General features: G+C 32.7%; 1 protein-coding gene across 26 annotated transcripts in view; it reads left to right on the forward strand.

Annotated features, from left to right (window-relative positions):
* The window catches only part of BLTP1 (bridge-like lipid transfer protein family member 1), a 215,674-nt gene that overhangs the window by 43,126 nt on the left and 153,379 nt on the right, over positions 1-19,169 (forward strand). For all 26 annotated transcript variants that reach the window (XM_063664090.1, XM_063664083.1, XM_063664080.1 and 23 more), the window contains 9 exons: positions 3,620-3,776; positions 4,180-4,258; positions 6,354-6,445; positions 7,996-8,113; positions 12,446-12,601; positions 12,874-12,971; positions 14,491-14,669; positions 15,150-15,256; positions 16,213-16,421. In XM_063664090.1, the coding sequence (XP_063520160.1) occupies positions 3,620-3,776; positions 4,180-4,258; positions 6,354-6,445; positions 7,996-8,113; positions 12,446-12,601; positions 12,874-12,971; positions 14,491-14,669; positions 15,150-15,256; positions 16,213-16,421 (1,195 nt within the window). The remainder of the gene's footprint in view (positions 1-3,619; positions 3,777-4,179; positions 4,259-6,353; positions 6,446-7,995; positions 8,114-12,445; positions 12,602-12,873; positions 12,972-14,490; positions 14,670-15,149; positions 15,257-16,212; positions 16,422-19,169) is intronic.

A 19,169-nucleotide genomic window follows, 5' to 3' on the forward strand; every position in this document is an offset into this window, starting at 1 on the left:
TGATCCCCTACTATATGCCAGATATTGTTGGGACTATGGGAATTCAGAAATAAAAGACATATATCTTCTAGTTTTAGTGGGGAAGAAAGAACCAAAAGACTAATATTAGGTGCTATAATAAAGGTAAGTAAAAGGTCTTGATGAAGAACTTAGAAAAGTACTCTACTAGTTTGCTAGGGCTGCCTTAATAAAGCATCACAGATAATGTGGCTTAAGCAACAGAAATGTATTTTCTCACAATTCTAGAGTCTAAGAGTCCTCCAACAAGATGGTGGCATGATTGGTTCCTTCTGAGGGCTATGAGAGAAGGATGTGTTCTAGGCCTCTCTCCTTGGCTTGTAGATGGCTGTTGTTTTCCAGTGTCTTCATGTGGTCTTTCCTTTGTGTACCTCTGTGTCCAGATCATACTGTCCAGTCATATTGGATTAGGACAGCATACCCTAATGACTTCATTTTAACTTAATTACCCTTCTGAAGACCCCATCTCCAAATATAGTCACATTCTGAGGTACTGGGGGTTAGGACTTCAGCATATGAATTTTAGGGGTTAGGACTTCAACGTATGAATTTTTAGGTTACTTGGTATTCCTAGTATATAGTATATAATTTATATTAAAGATTAGGGGAGAGAAGAAGGCTGTTTGGTTGAGGTAACATGTAAATTAAGTTTTGAAAGATAATCGAGAGTTAGCCAGGGAAAGAAGAGGAGGGTGAATCATTGAGGCAAGAGAAGAGTTTTATAAATGCATGAGGATAGTGGAGAATTGTCCTATAGTTATAGTCTATCGTGGTTAAGAGGTATAGATTTTATAATGTCATTTTATTTTAAAGTATTTTTAATTTTTAATATACTATGAACATTTTTCTACTTTTGAAAAATTTTAAACAAAGAAGGGGACATTTACCATTAATTATGAGGGAGCATCTAAGTTTTTATGTACAAAATTAGACATTGCTTAAAATTAGTTTAGTTTTTCTATTCATGAACTAGCTTTTTTGAATAGAGAAAGCCAGGTCATTCACTTGAGCAGATATTATGGGGCCATTGATAGATTAGTGAAAGAGTGCTGATACTAACTTGATGTATTGACTTTTTAAATGCTTTTTAAAAAAGTGCCATCTAGCTAGCATTATTAGAATTATTATGTATTTTGTCAAGTAGTATATTCTAAGAAGGCTGGTTGAGGTATAATATACCAAACAGTATATTCTATTAATCTTGTTATCTGTAGTATATAGGAATACCTGCCTCATTAAGTAGCTAACTAACAATTATATGGTAAATGAATAAGCTCGTTATTTGAAAATTCTTGCATTATGCTAAAACAATACTTCATTAAGTTCTGCATTAGGTCATTTGTTAAACTTGAAAGTAAGCAGAGCATAAAATTTCAGGTTAGAAAGAAAATACTTTTCACATAATTGAATTTAAATTTTCCTCTTATGGTAAAATTTTTCCTATAAGTCATGCTATATTTGACATATAGCATATAGTTGAAAATGAGAGATTTTACCTTTCATTAAGTAATAGAGCTACATCTATTTAAACTATATTCAGAAATCTCAAGAAAGGTTTATTTTGTTAGGTTGGCAGAACAGTTATATATTGTTTGCGAAGAAAAAATGAAAATAATGCTTTAACATAGGGCCATGAAGTATTTTTGCATTTTTTAGCACTTAAATAAAGTGTGATTCTTCTTAAACTGTATTTAATTTCGTTATGTATTTTTCATAAGTTTTAGGGTATATTTACACAAAAACCCAAACTAAAATGCAATAGAGAAATGACACTGAAGATAGAAATTTGCTTTAACCACTCCTTTCAGTAGATTTTTCCACTGCCAGGAGAGAAGAGCAATGCATTTCTAACCTGGACTTTAAAAAAACACTGAGTTTTATTTAAAAAAGAAAAAAAAAGAAATGTATTTTTCACATGTATTAAATTCACTAATGTGAGCAATATTTGTCTCCTCAATTACATGTTCAAAAGGTCTTACACAGCCATTTCCTCTTCTCCTTCCCTGTATTGAGTTTCTGCACAAATATGAACTGTAGTTAGTAATGAATAGTAAGGACAGTTTTCTTAGCAGCCATCTATTAACATAAGACATACAGAAAGAAATCTCAGCTGTTTTGCTATTGGATAATTCACTCAGCATTGTGAGGAGTTACTGACTTTTGAAATAGCATGGTTTTAGCCTATAGATTTTATAATCATAACATGATTTTAGTTTCTAGATTTTGGTGTCAGTTCTACTACCTTTACATGATTGTCTGAATATTTAAGATATTATTCAGTTTTTACTTCATGTTTTCTTTTTATGAATTTTCATGACAGAGTTGAAATACAAACTGTTTTACAATGAAATTTAATCTTCAGATGATGATTATAATAATACAAACCTTCCTAACATTGTCTGGCATTTTTTTTATTGCTTTCACTTAAAGTACTTTCATTAGTATTTTCCGACTTGATCTTTATAACTCAGTGAGATTCATAGGACAGATGTAATGAACTCATTAAACGTGCTAAAATGGAGATGCAGAGAGGTTCAGTGATTTGGGCAAGATAGTGAAGCTACAGCATGAAGTGCTGAGGTTCAAACCAGCCCTTCAGGTCTACTGCCCTTCTCATTATGTCCTCCTGTCTACCCACCTTATAGTCAGTGGTCATCTAATGGATTCTCTATCCTTAATATTCTTAATTTTCTATATTTATGTGTCTTAAAACATTTGCAGAACCTTATTTTCCTTTCATATATTTTAATTTAACAATAGCAAGTTAAAGTCTGTGAGACTTAGTGTACAGATTTTGTCTGGTTCATCTAATTTTCCCCAGTCTTATTTATTCTAGGTAGCATTTTCTGTCACTGCTGACTCAATCCTTCCTGTTTTAAAGCCATAGACTGGCACCTTCTTTGAATGTATGAGTAATATTATACAATACTAATGTTAGCTCCCTGTAGAAGACTGAATTGAAAATTTCTTGGGCTCTTTCATTTTTGTCAAATGATAAGGGGAAGCAAAAACATTAGTACTTCAGCCTCCAGATACCTATTTACCTTTTAGAAATCTATTGCTCTTTAGCCTTTTAATGATATAATATTGATTTAAAGTGATTATGAAACTAATAGAAATAGCCAATTCTTCCATGTGCCATGCACTGCTAAGTGTTTTCCATGTATCTTACCATTTAAACCTCCAAACCTTTGTATGAGACAAGGTATATTATTCCTGTGTTACAGAAGAGGAAGCAGCTCAAATTTTCTGGGGAAGATTGAGTAACTTGTCCAGGTTGGAATGATGATTTTAATTAAGCTATCCTCTGTCAGTTCTTTGTTTGCCATTTGGGCAATTTATATACTTGTAGAGAGTCTTTAGTTTGTCGTAGTACTCTTGAATAGTGCAAATTTTCTCTTATGTCTCATTTGATAATAGTATATCTATTGAGTAATCAAGGCTCATTGATCTCTGGAAGTGTTAAATATTGCAGAAAACAGTCTAATTGTCAAATGTGATAGCAATGATAATAAAAAATTAGCATATTGATTATGTTCCTTTATCAGAAGTAATTTTGTTTGAATAACATGTCATTATTCCTTCTACCTCCTTAATGTAGAGATTGTTTGTGGAAGTTTTTCTTTCCACCTGACTATCAAGTTCTGAAAGTTTCTGAAATTGCACAGCCTGGGAGACCAAGACAGATCCTTGCTTTTGAATTACGAATGAATATTATTGCAGATGCTACAATTGATTTGCTGTTTACCAAAAATAGGGTAATTATTATAATAATATAGTAGAAAATAGTATTTAAAATTTTAACATTATTTTTCAGAGTTTTTTCCTGGTGACTAGTCCCATACTTGGATTAATTTATATAAGCTGTTTTCCCTTCAAATAATTTTATGTATTTTACTATCATCATAATTTTATTAAATGTCAAATAATGGGAAGAAATTAATAGTAATAGACCTTCATGCTATATTCTGGCTCATTTTCTCCTTTATATCTGGCTAAATTGTTTTAGTGTATTTTTGGTAAAAATTTGAACTTTTGTTCTTAGGAACTTGTAATACTTACTTAACATCAATAATTTCTTCTGTGATAATAACTGAAAAGTAAAGATGGGAGAATAATTACAATTAATGTTTTATATGAATCAATTTTTTCTTTTGGTAGGAAACAAATGCTGTACATGTAAATGTAGGAGCTGGCTCATATTTAGAAATTAATATTCCAATGACAGTTGAAGAAAATGGTAAGCTGCAACTGTTACTTTTCTTTTTTAAATAATTAGAGAAATAATTGTAAATAATAAAGTTTGTTAATCATCTTAGACTAACGTTAATAAGGTTTTCTTTTTCAGTTTTTTATTGTATTTTGATGTGCCTATACTCATTAAAGGGAAATATTATATAATTGAGCATTTAGAGAGAAGGGAAACATTTTCTAATCAAGTTCAGTCTTATATGCTTTTATTATAATGTATGCATTTCTTTCATAGAACTGAGCATAATTTACTTAATGCATAGTTTTCCAGTTAGACTGTTGCACTATGAGAGCAGGTGCTGTTTTTTTCCTTTAGTGTATTCTCGGTGCTGAACCCTGTACCAGACATTTGGGCAGTAATTGATTGGATGACTACAAGGCTTGGTTTTAGGTTATATTATTAGTAGATTTCGTCAGGGAGTAAGCTGGGTACTTTGAGTGGCATAACTTTAATAAATATTTCATGTTAAAAATGTTAAAGAGTGCCCTCACAGCTTTAGTTTCATCTGAGCTGAGATGATCTAAGTTGATCATGCACTTGAAATATGGGCACTGACACAGTTAATAACATGAATAAATACTTTTTGTTAAATTCATCAAATTGTTATAACTTCATTTTGCCTTCTAATTCCATTTTCTTACTACATTTGTAATTGAGAGCAGTTAAGATGAAATTCTGCTTTATTTTCTTTCTTGAGAGTAAAGAGTAGCAACTTACCCACATTTAAAATCAATCATCATTAGTGTTTCTGTTGCTAAGTATAATTCATTTTTGTGTAATTCTTAGCTCTTGTTTCTTGGTTCTGTCACTTATTTTGGTGGTGTAAGAGGAAAGCAGGCAGAGGGTTGACTACGTTCATTAGTTTATGTAAAGTGGTAGCATTCAGGCCTGCCTGCTTAGATAATCAATTGAAAAAGTGACTGTGAATGGCATAGTGTATCTTTTTCCCATAACTCTGAGGCTATTTTAGTGAATAACTAACCCTTATCTAGTGTTAAAAATACAATCTTACTAAGGCTTGAAGGAAATGCTTGAGATTCTCTAGGAGTGCTAATTCAGAGTACGCAGTTGGAAAGAAGCATCTTTTAGAAAAGCCTTACTTACAGGTGTGTGATGGGGTATAAAGGCAGTTGAGAGTTTTACACAATTGATAATGTTTCAGTTAAGGAAGTGCTTCTGCCTTTTTACAACTGATGATAGACATAGGAAATAGTATTTTTACTGTTTTGTGTAGTATTATACAAATACTGGTACACTGGAGTAAAGGAATCGCCTGAGGACTGAGGAGTCAATATCTTGAGTATATCTATTGTAAATTTGTGGCAAGTACCACAGCATACTTGTTGTGGAACTCTTGAGTTAAGGGTCTAAGGAAAGTCCAGTCAGGTTTTGGGTATAGAGGTTAGGTGGCTTTTAAGACGACTGGCAAAGGGAAAATGGACTTAGGTGTCAGGCAAGAACAATATATAACAAATAAATTTAAAACTTTTTAGAGATTCAGGTATTTAAAAAAAGAAAAAAAGCCCAGAGCAGAATACAGGATGCATGTGGAACTAGCCATATAATAGTGACCACAGAAGTAGTGTTCATAGGAAGAGATTTCTTTAAGAAAGGAAATACAATACTCTAAACTATTCAGCTTTTGTTGAGAATGGGCTATATTGCTGAGAAACTGTCATTACATGAGGGGAATAGCTGTTATTTAGTAACTGTCATTATATAAGGAGTAGTTGAAAATGATGAAAATATGTACCCTTGAGTCAGTGGAAGAAGAAAAGGAGTTGTGTTCCGTAACTGAAAACTACTGTTTAAAGAATAGACTAGTAGTTTTGCAAACTACAAAGGAAAGTAAAATCAGAATAGATATTATATGGAGTTGGAACTTTGTTCCTTTAGAGCAGCCCATATGAGAAGGATCACCTATTAAGTTAGCAAGCTCCCTGTCACTGAGGTGTGTTTAAATAGTGACTACCATTTTTCAAGGATTCCTTCTTTGGGTGGTGGTAGGAGTTGGTTCCAGTCCAAAGATGTTTCATTTTGTAATTGTTTTCCTGGTTCTTAGTTTTTATGTTTTTATTGTTAGGTTACACTCCTGCTATTAAGGGACAACTCTTACATGTGGATGCCACTACCAGCATGCAATATCGGACCCTTTTAGAAGCAGAAATGTTAGCAGTAAGTCTGTAGTACATGATGATGTACATACTTATATGAAAAACAATTGATTTTAATTTTCTTATATAAAGTTTAAGTAACCAGGAAATCATCAAATGGTCCATCTTCTAGTTCAAGAACAGCTAGGGAAGAGGAGTGGATTCCCAGTGCTATGGACTCCTGTTGTCATCTCTCTGTTGCTCTCCTTCTAGTATGAGGGAGGTGAATAAAAGGCAATGATACATGTTTTTGGCCTGAAAGATGTGAGAAATTGTTAGAATATTGTTTTTAAAGTACATTGTGTGGCTGGACTAAATCTCTTCTAAGTTCTAAGTAAGATAATTCTTTAATATATGTTTTCTAGCCCCGCTGGATTTCTTTCCCAGAGTTTAAATAATGTAATTTATTGTGCCTTTTACTTGATGAGTAAGGTAAAATGAAGAAAATCTTGTTGATACCCTGTATTGTTTCATATTAGAAAAAGAAACAATATGTAAATGCCCATCATTAAAATTGCTGATTGGGGACTCATGAATCAAGCAGGTTATTATTATTATTACTATCAGGGACAACAACACTAACAATAACGAAAGCTACTATGTAAAATGGTTAATATTCAGAGATTCTTTCACATAAGATGGTGCCATAAGTTTCTTAATTTCTTGTCTTAAACATTTTACATATGACATATGTAAATTAAGGGAAAAATTCTGCAATTAACAGGAATATATAAAATACCATAAATATACCTTAAACTGGCATATTCAGCATTTTAATGAATTCTTCATCTACTGCTGATAAATAGTGCTGTGTGACAATGCTGTTCCTAGGTAGGCAGCTTTTCCCTTTGCAGAAATGCCAAACTGCGCAGGGTGTGGTGACTCACACCTGTAATCCCAGCACTTTGGGAGGCTGAGGCAGGTGGATCACTTGAGGTCAGGAGTTCGAGACCAGCCTGACCAATATGGCGAAACCCTGCCTCTACTAAAAATACAAAAATTAGCCAGGTGTGATGGCGCGCATGCCTGTAATCCCAGCTACTCGGGAGGCTGAGGCACAAGAATTGCTTGAAGCTGGGAGGCGGAGGTTGCAGTGATGCGAGATGTGTCACTGCACTCCAGCTTGGGCAATAGAGTGAGACTCTGTCTCAAAAAAAAAAAGAAATGCCAAACTGCAGAAATACTAATTTACTTTGTGTGACAGTATGCATCACACTCTATCTTCCTTCACACTGAGCCTGTCACTTAACAGATGAGGCTTAAGGAGAAATTAGGGATGTCAGTTGTTACCCCATTGGTTTATCTGGAGTACAGTATCAACACTGTAGTCTGATTTGTTGTTTTGAAAGTTTTTTGACCACATCTTGACTTAATATTTCAGGGAGCTAGATGTAACCATGGATATTGACCTTCAGCCACAGCAATATTAAAGTCTGAAAGGGACCTTCTGTTCAGCTCAGTAGGAAAATAAGTTTTAATTACTCACTAGTGTGTGTAACTTCATTTCTAATGCTGTTCACACAGTGTCACATTTTAAGCTCTAATTACTTTTACCTAACATTTGTTTTGCAGTTCCACATCAATGCCAGCTACCCCCGAATATGGAACATGCCGCAGACATGGCAGTGTGAATTAGAGGTTTATAAAGCCACTTACCACTTCATCTTTGCACAGAAAAACTTCTTTACAGGTAATTTTCTAATAGATATAAATACAGTGAGATTTATCACAGTGAACTTGTTTACATTTGATAAGTTTTACTTTTAAATTACATAGGGATATGATATGATTCATATTTTCTTCAACATTTCATTTTGGGCTGAAAATATCAAAGAGAAAATTTAAATATAGACATTTTGCATTCTTTTCTAACCTAAACAAGGAAAATATAAACCCCAAATTGAGCTTAGAAGGAAATGAAAGAACTCAATTTAGGCTGGTGCTTTGTATCAGTCTAGTTGAGGGGTAGGATGGGGATGATGAATCAATTTCTCTCTCTTCCCAAATTAGGCATCAGCATGGCTTCATTATTTTGTTTTAATAATTATAATACACAACAGTATATGCAAATAGCTAAATGTTATTTTTATACTTGGAGCCCTTATTTAATCTTTTCTGTTGGCATGGATAGTTGAGTTGGTGCTATCACTAGTTGGAAGAAACATTCCTTTATTTCTTGCAGCATATATTGATAGCTTTGCATATTTTGTGACTATAAGAACACATATTGTTGGTCTATGAATAGCATAAATATTACTACATTAAAATAAGTGGCATTTATTGGTCTTCTTCTAAAAAGTTTAGCCCCATAAAGTTGGTCTGATTTGCCAAGGTCAGTTGGCTGTTCCACAGAAACCTAATCTTTGCTTGACTGCTTGCTACATTTATCCATCCATCCATCCATCCATCCATTTGTGCAACAGTCGTTTTATACAAGCATCTCATCGATGCTGAGTACTATTAGATATTTGGAGGTATAGTGGTGTTTAAGGCATATGTAGGTAGTCCTCTCCTGACAATACTATTCTATAATGTTGTGTAAATGATTTCACTGTTTAAGCTTCAGTTTCCTTGTTTGTGAAACAGGGATAACAATTTCTACCCTAATTTTGCTATTACTAGAGTTTTGACCTTTTAAAATGCCTCTTATTGCAATATGTTCAATCAAGTCTTTTATATTTCTTTTCTGGTTTGACTGGGAGCCTTGGGGACTAGATAGACTGCTTCTGCTTTCCTGGAGTTACATACTTCTCCAAGGCTTGAACCAGTGTCCCAGTAGTAGAAATTTTGACAGTCCCTGGCAAGTTAAGCTTTTGCTAGTGAAGCAGAGCATCGAATAAGCACTTCTCAGTTCAAATTTATGAAAAAAATTATAGCTAAAACTTATAATGCGTATTATGTGTCTGGCTCTGTGCTAAGCAGTTTGCACACATTAAATTATTGAATCCTCACAATAACTCTCAGGGATCAATATTATTATTATTTTCCTTACTTTATAGATGAGGAAGGTGAGTTACAGAGAGGTAAAACAATATGTCCAGGGTCACACTTGATTGAGCTTGAATTCTAACTCAGGTAGTCAGCTGGCTCAAGAATCTGTTACATTACTTACCTCTTTGACTAGCCTTTTACTTCTCACTTAAGATTTTGTATTTTTTAACTTTACTAATCTTTTAAAATAGATACCTATCATCAAGTATTTACTCCTTCACATTACTTTTCTTCCAGACATTTCCCATCTTTAGACTCTTGCAGTGCTAAGAATAGCTGCAGTAGATGTATAAATTCTTCATGATTTGAAAATATTATTCTGTAGTAGCACTTTCATTTACACTATTGTATTAGTTACATTGAGACAGCTAAGTACACATTTCCTAAATTGCAACTGATTTTCCTTAAATTATTTTCTTTCTCTAACTCTCATTTTTATGCTTTCTCTATTGAAATTCACTCTTTTGGTTATTTTTTTTTATAAAATTTATTTGGAGAAATTTTTAAAAACAGTTGCAAAAGTAAACATAATCACCATTTTACAGATTTAACAACTAACAATTGGTCATATTACTTCTATTGTTTTTAAAAGACATATAACAAATAACTGTAGAGTCCTTTTTAAACTTATTCTCTAAGAAGGACGACTACTAGAGAATAATATTAGTTTAATATTGGAGTGAACCTACTTGGTCATAGTGTTTGGATTGCTTTGTCTATTGTTGGAATTCTATAGAAAAGAAATTATCTCTCTGATGTGAGGGAATGCCTAATGTTCCTCAACAGCCATTCTCACACCATATATATGATATATGGTGTGAGAATAATATATATTGTAGAGTTGGTTATATCCGGAGATGATTTTTGGGCATTTCCCAAGTGTTAGACGCTGGGCTAAAGACTAAAGTTAGAAAGCAGGAATAGAGTCAGCCTAGTTAGGTAGGAGTAAAAGATTTGAGGTAAGCATAGATTATGTAAAGTGTGATGAATCACTGTGATTGTTAAATAAAAATATGTTTAAGGTAAATTTGATAATTGGAATTTTCTGTTGTCTATTCATAGAACAGGTTAATAGCCACATGCCTTTTATTGTTGATGTAGTAAAACTCTATATCTCATTAAGATTAATTTGTGATTGTCATTTGACATTAAGTATGTATTCTGCCATTTTAGTAAGACAAGAGTTTCTAATACATCTGTGCTGGCTTCTGTATGTGGCAGCTAAATTTTAAATGGGTTCATATGATATTATGTAAGATAAATTTACTCTGAGTTCATTATTGAATCTTTTTTCTGTTTAAATATCACCTTTAAAATACAAAGAAAACTACTTTAAATATTTCACAGTTTTACCTGTAATTTTCCTTAGGATATCTTTAATAATAAATGCTACCATTTGTGGAGTGCTTACCCTGTGCCAGTTACTTTGTTAAAACTTCACATAAATCATCTGAATTCTCATCATAAGTCTGTGAGGTTGTTCTTATTTTGTACAAGAGAAAACTGATAACATTTAAGTCACTTTTTTTCAAGGTTACATAGCTAGTAAAATGATAAAGCCAGAATTTAAACCCAGGACTGTCTAGTGTCAAAATCTGTGCTTTAATAATACTGTTTCCAGTTGTTTCCCTCTCTCTCTAGTGTTAAAGTCTGTGCTATAATAATACCTTTTCCAATTGTTTCTCTCTCTCTCCCTCTCTGTCACATACATACACACACCACACACACACACACATTCTGATTTTATATACATGGTACTGTGTTACGTACTGTGAGTATACAGAGATGAGTTTGACACCTCTAGGAGGAGCCCTTTTATTGAAAGACATTGCTGGGAGTGTACAATGCATGTAAAACATTGTGGAGGCCAGAAGATAAAGTTGTACAAACTGCTATGGTAGATGGTAGATCAGTGCTGATGTCTTTAAAGAGCATTTATTTATTGGTGGGATTAAAAAAAATTAAAGTACCAAAGGGTAAACAGACAAAATATATGAACACAATTTTAAAAAGCAGTTTAAACATACAGTGAATCGGCAATGAACAAATATGATTGATTATAATTCTAAGAAAGTCAAGTCTATGTTTCATTCACCATTGTAGTCCTAGAGTCTAGAACAGAGCCTGACACACAGTAGACACTCAGTAGATATTTGTTTAATGAATAAAACAACATGAAAAAATGTTCAGCCATGCTTGTAATTAAGAAGTTCAGTGAAAGCGAGATACCATTTTTCAGTTATTAAATGTCAAGTAAAACAAAACGAAAAACAGATAGATGATAGAAAGAAATAGAATGCAGGAGAAAGTTCAGTGAAATAGGTAGTCAAGCATACATTTCCGGTAGGAGTGTAAATGGACTCACTTCTCTTCAAATGCAATTTATAATAGTCTTGAAAAATATTCCTAAATTTTGACCCAGCAATTCTACTTCTAGAATCTATACTGACAAGTAATCCTGAATATGTAAAATATCTTTTACAAAAATATATAGCACATAGTAATATATATAAAACACAAAAATTTGGAAAGAGTATAAATATCCAACTATAAAAAATGGTTAAGTAGGTCCTGACAAATCTCATTAATGAGCTATTATGCAAAATTTATGTAAATGTGTGAAATAACACAGAAAAATATTTGAGTTCAGTGAAAGAAGCAACACATAAAAAATGTGCTTATAGGATAGTGTCAGTCTGTAGAAAGATAACTGGAAGAAACTGTATCCACAATGTTGGCTATTTGGGTAGTGGAATAGGTGATTTTTTTTTTAATTTTCTAAAATTCCTCAAAAATAGATATATTAATATACAAAATTTCTCTTATTTGGAACTATGATTAGTAAGTAAACATCTGTTTACTGTCAAATTATTTAAATACATCCTAATCACTTTTTAAATATTTCAGTATAAAATTTTTTTAGTTACACAAAAGAAAAATTCATTTTTGACTGGTGTTAGAAAATCTGTGTTTTACTTTTCTGGGTTTCAACTAACTTTACAATTTCTATTCACTACCCCAATAATTTCAGATTTAATTCAAGACTGGTCTAGTGACAGTCCTCCAGACATTTTTTCATTCGTTCCATATACGTGGAATTTTAAAATCATGTTTCATCAGTTTGAAATGATTTGGGCTGCTAATCAACACAATTGGATCGACTGTTCTACTAAACAACAGGAAAATGGTAAGACATTTAAAAAATTAGGTTAAGTATTTCTCTCATTAAGGCAAATACCAACTAAGAAAATTAGTGTTGATCTGATAGTTTTAACAGATGCTAGAAGTTATTTCCCCCCATTATCTTTGTGAGACTCTCAGAGGACTGTTTCAGAGTTTGTATTAGACTAAAATTTAATTTTGTTTAGTTGTGCATTTTAGGCAATTTTATAATTGAAATTTAATGGACATTAAAAATAAATTTACTTTTTCTTCTTTTTTTTTTTTTTTCTTTTTTAGTGTATCTGGCAGCCTGTGGAGAAACACTAAACATTGATTTTTCTTTGCCTTTTACGGACTTTGTTCCAGCTACATGTAATACCAAGTTCTCTTTAAGAGTATGTATAGTTGAATGCATTATTTATTCCACAAGGTGTATTAGTAAGTTTGATTTCCCAAAGCTTATCTTTACTCTCTTCTCCCCAGTCCGTTGCAACTTCAAGGTATTTTAGCTTTCCTCCAATGTCTACTACCTTTAGTGTCACAGAGTTCCTGTTGTTTTCTTTTTGTAGTTAACTGCATCTAAGAAATTGGGCAATTAAAAATATCTCAAGTTGATTATTTTCTTAGAGTTCATTTCTGATCTCTGTGGCTAATCTATATGTTAGCCCTTCTAGCTCTAATGTTTACTAATTCATTTGAACTAATTTTATACTTCCCTTTATTTGATTCTTAATTGTAAACATGAATTCAAGGAGTAACCACAGTAGCTTTCTTCTTTTTATCTGAATGCCAGCTCTTATGTACTTCTAAGCTCAAAATTTTATGGACCATTTTTGGTATGGACAACCGGTGGTACTTGTAGTATTAATAGTGGTTATACTGGTAAAACTAGCAACATAATAGAAACAGCTAACATCTATTAAACATTTTCTGTGTACTACATAGACACTATTCCATGTGCTTTATGTAGTAACTCATTTAATTCTCAGAACAACCCTCTTGAGTTTATTATTAACTGCATTTATACATTAGGAAAATGAGGAACAGAGCTTTTGTAACTCATCATATAGCTAGTGAGTTATTGGGCAGTATAGCTTAGGGCTCCATTCTTTTAACCACTTTACCTTGCTGCCTGTTAAGAAACTAGTCATCAAGATGAACAAAGAATAGAAGTCCTATAAGGAAAAAAGTAAAGCCAAATGAAGATCCTTTGATTTGCCAGTTCTGAATTATTAAAAGCCAGTTGAGGAAATGAGACTTACTAGAATCAAATGAGACAATACTATTTTAAAAATTAATAAAAATATAGAACATAGTCCACCTGAGCTTATAAAAGTTTTTTTAAAAACTGAACTTAAAAAAAAAAATCTATGGATACCCATGGAAGACATTTTTTTCACTGTTTGGAAACTATGCTGTTTCTTTCTCTGATTATTTTGTTGTTTTTCAATTCAAATTTAGTTTTAGTCAATGTAAAATCTTATTCGTTATTTACCTGACTGTTGAATGTAAAATCTGCCATTTCAAATTTGTTTATCTCACTCGTGTAATCCCAGCACTTTGGGAGCCTGAGGCAAGATGGTTGCTTGAGGCCAGGAGTTTGAGACTAGCCTTGGCAACACAGCAAGACCCTGTCTCTAAAAAAAACAAAAAACAGTACATTCCTCTAGTCCCAGCTACTTGGGAGGATCACTTGAGTGCGGAGTTCAAGGCTTCGCTCCAACCTCAGTGACAGAGTGAGACCATTAAAAAAAAAAAAAGATAAATAATACAATAAAATAAAAATAAATAAAATTTGTTTATTTTCTTTCAAACTTATTTCCAAGATTGTTGTAGACAGGTTTGCCCGTAAGTATTAACCAACATATTTATGCACTAATTTTATTACTTTGGCTTATTATAATTATTTTTTAGGGAGAAGATGTTGATCTTCATTTGTTTCTACCAGATTGCCACCCTAGTAAATATTCTTTATTTATGCTGGTAAAAAATTGCCATCCAAATAAGATGATTCATGATACTGGTATTCCTGCTGAGTGTCAAAGTGGCCAGAAAACAGTTAAACCAAAATGGCGCAACGTTACTCAGGAAAAGTGAGTACATAAAATTAGTGACACAGGCCAGGCACAGTGGCTCACGCCTGTAATCCCAGCACTTTGCGATGCCAAGATGGGTGGATCACCTGAGATCAGGAGTTCAAGACCAGCCTGGCCAACATGGTGAAACCTTGTCTCTACTAAATATACAAAAATTAGCTGGGCATCATGGCGCATGCCTGTAGTCCTAGCTACCTGGGAGGCTAAGGTAGGGGAATCGCTTGAACACAGGAGGCGGAGGTTGCAGTGAGCTAAGATCGCACCACTGCACTCTAGCTTGGGCAACAGAGATCCCATCTCAAAAAATAAATTAATTAGTAAAATAAAATAAAATTAGTGACAAGTGTTTTGTGCTTATGTGTGGACAAATTCTTCTTTAAAAAAATAATAATAAAATTGGATTATCTGCAACTGGTATCTCCGTACAATTAAAGGAATAAGTATCTGACTAGAAACTGTCTGTTTTACTCTTCAAAGGTCTGGTTGGGTTGAATGCTGGACTGTCCCAAGTGTCATGCTTACAATTGATTATACATGGCATCCAATTTATCCACAAAAAGCAGATGAACAGCTAAAACAATCATGTAAGTGTTTTTATATAATTTGTGTTTTTATACAGCTGCTATTATGATTGATAGTCATGAAAAATAAGAAGCAAATAAATTGAAATGCATCTATTCTTGTGACATAGTATAAATATAGTCTTAAATATTTTAGATTAATTATAGCTACCTTTTGAGCATTTACTATGTATCAAATATTGGGCCAAGCAATTTTCTGGCTTCTATTATCTTCTATTATGTTTAATCCTTATAACAACTCTGTGAGAAAGATATTATCATTATTTTTATCTTAAAGTTGAGGAAATATGCTCAGAAAAGGTAAGTAATATTCTCAAAGTCTGCCAAGCTAGAAGCAGCAGAGCCTGAATATGAAACAAGCTATGTGTGAATCTGCATATGTAAGATGCATGATTTTGTGAAATGTTAGCTTCTTTAATGCATTTTGACAGTTCTCATATGATTTATAGTTTCCTGAAGGTAATTTGCCTTATTACCTAGGTCCGAAAAAGAATTAGAGCCAAATGATGATGTTTCTTTATATTTTTCCAGTGAGTTAAGTTTCAAAGGATAGTTTTCATAGTTGTTTCACAGTGGCTTGATAACATCACCCTGTATTTAAATAGCTATTTATATGAAAAAATTTGGTAGTTAGTGCCCAAGAAGAGTTAAGGTCTTGATGTGACCCAAATTTATATTGCAGGGACTCAGTAAGAATGTTGTTTATGTTAACAGAACGTTTTCATTGATTCTCTGCAGGCTGATTTATGTATTTCTCTCATATTTCAATGATTTATTCTTTATTTGCTTAATTATTGGTCTTTTAGGTCTGTTTTCATTATATATACATTATGTAAAGATTAGCTGATGTCATATTTGCACAGTAAAATTTCTTAGTGAATATTTCCTTGAAGATCTAAGAAGTCTTTTGTCCCCCACCCCTCAAACATCAGTCTTTTTTTTTTCTTAATTTATTACAGTATCAGAAATGGAAGAGACAATGCTATCTGTATTAAGGCCATCCCAGAAGACATCAGACAGAGTTGTTTCTTCTCCCTCTACTTCTTCACGCCCACCTATTGATCCCTCAGAACTTCCACCTGATAAACTTCATGTAGAAATGGAACTTTCTCCAGATTCTCAGATAACTCTCTATGGACCTCTACTAAATGCCTTTTTGTGTATAAAGGTGTGATTCTTAAAAACAACTTACATACTTTTAAATATAGACAAAGCAATTAAAATTTAATTGAAAATTGAGACCATTTGAAATAGCCAATTGGATTATTTAAAGTGTTGAGGAGATACCAGATATGTTGACTGGACTTGGGGTGCTAGACTCAATTACAAAATTATTTATTAAAAATAGTACTCCTCAGTTCAGCGTTCTTTTGTGCATTTAGTATGTTCTAGGAATGGTGCTAGTTGCTATAGATAAAGATGATGTAGCATCTGTTCTCAGGAAGGTAAGCTAGAGGGATAGCTAGGATAGACAGATATATGGACAAATTTTAACACATTGTAAGTAATGTAGCAATAGAAGTACTACATATATCTGAGAATAATTGTTAATGGAAAAGACTACTTCAAGTGAATCCATTAAAAATAAGTGACAACGTTTTATGATAAATAATGAACAAATATTTGTTTGATGCTTTATTTGAAAAACTGAAGCAAATATATGAAAATAAGTTTATTTCAGAGTATATCAAACTTAGGTTCCAAATAAATATGCACTAATTCTTAGAACAAAGAACAAGTGTTGACTCATTTTGGTATAATTTTTTCCACTGAAATTGTGTGATTGCACAGTATGACAGCACTTTAAAGTTGATCTCTGAAGAATGATTATGAAGAGAGGCTATTTTTGGATAAATATTTGAGGAGTCCTTCAGTTTTCTGGAGATTACTCTTATTCTTTTGATGTTCAAATCATATGTTTTAAATGTCCCCAACAGATTATCAATTCCTACTGATTTAATCTTTATGGTAACTACTATAATCCTTCCTGATCCTTACTTATCACCTTTGCCTGTGATTAGAGGAGTTATCCAACATCACTTTCAACAACTTAAGAAATTTTGCATTTTTACAGGATCGGCAGATTCACTTTGGATATTGAATACCTAAGCTGACAAGGAATCCTGTAATGTACAGTGATAAGAGTAATTAATTCTGGAGAGAGGGACTAGGATGTTTAGGGTTGGATAGGGAAGCACAATCAAGGTTTGTTAGTAAAGGCTCTCTGCAGGAAGTGCTGGCTGAACTGGGTTTTGAAGGTATATAGCATCTCAATATTTGAGTTATTATATTGTATTTACTAAAAACTACCATAAATCATCAGATGGTGTAACTTAGTATAAAAGATGCAAGGGAAAATGTGGTTAATATTTGTAGATACCTAGAGTTTCTGTTGATTACATACACACTTTTCTTCCTTCTTGTGACCATCGTTTGACCTAAAATGTATGTCAAATATTTCTCCCAATGTCTTACTTTCTTGGGATTGCATGTGAATAACTATAAAGGATTTAAAAGGTAATTTTCAAGCTATAGTCTTCCTGAAGAGGCTGCATTATATTTTACTTAAATATAAGTAATGATTTAATTAGTAGGTGAAGGTAGTCATAGTGATACAGTATCAGTTTTTGAATACTACTAGAGTGGTATTAACTTTCGTTTTTGCGTTACTATGTACACATGGAACCTCAATTTGTTTTTACTAAAAAAAACTGATAGTAATACATATTCACCAAAAATAAGAGGACTCTAACAAAACAGAATACAGTGAAATAGATATATGCTTTCATTTTAGACTTGTTTATAAGTTCTCTGCAGATGTAGCCATTGCTGATAGGTTATTGTTTTCATACAGACTTTTGTGCATTAAAGGCTTTAAAGCAACTTTTTAGTAGTTTCAAAAGTTTGTCTTGCCCTAAATATTATATTAGTGATGACATTCATCTAATTAGCTTAGAAGTTGTATAAAATGTCTATTAAAGCAAATTGTAAAATTTTAAATTTTGACGTGTTTACTAAATATATATCAAAGACATGACACGTAAAAACTTTGTCTAGCCCAATGAACTCTGTGCTTCCTTTTATAAGGAATTTATGCAATTCTTTAAGTTTCTGGTTTTGGTTTCGGTTTTTAAGAGACAGGGTCTTGCTTTGTCATTCAGGTTGGAGTGCAGTGGAGCAATCATAGCTCTTTGTAATCTGGAACTCCAGGGCTCAAGTGATCCTCCTGCTTCAGCCTCTTGAGTAGCTAGGTCTACAGGCGAGCACCACCACACTCATCTAATTTTTAAAAAATTATTTTTTGGAGAGACTGGGTCCTGCCATGTTGCCCAGACTTGTCTCAAACTTCTTCCTGGCCTCAAGTGATCCTCCCGCCTTGGCCTCCCAAAGTGTTGGGATTATAGGTGTGAACCACCATGCCTGGTCTGTTTGTTTAACTATATAATGTGTATTTTACTTGGTATCAGTATTAGTACTTTAAAACTTTTTGGAAGTTCAAAAATGTATATATTATTTTTATAATATATTCAAATTCATATATGAAATTTTGTTGTTCATGTATTTTCATGTATACATGAAGAAGAAAATGGGAATTTAAAGGAATGTAAAAATTCATGTAACTGAGATTGTCTTTTTTTAGTTATCAAAATTAAACTTCAAGAAATTATAAAGAATAAACTAGGAAAAAAAATCACTATATTTGGCTGTATATGAAAGACTGCTTTCCAAAATCCATGGAAGAAACTAAACCTGGCATTATCATTAAAAAGAATTCTAAGAAGAATATGTCTACTGAATATGCATTAAAATTTATGAGGACATGTATGGAAATGGGAGGTCTTCTGCAGATGTAGACAATATTGTAATTCTAAGTGTCAGCCCAAAGTCATTTTAGTCATATTAAAACTTTGTCATT

Source organism: Pongo pygmaeus, chromosome 3, assembly GCF_028885625.2.
Source record: "Pongo pygmaeus isolate AG05252 chromosome 3, NHGRI_mPonPyg2-v2.0_pri, whole genome shotgun sequence".
Taxonomy (NCBI): Eukaryota; Metazoa; Chordata; class Mammalia; order Primates; family Hominidae; genus Pongo; species Pongo pygmaeus.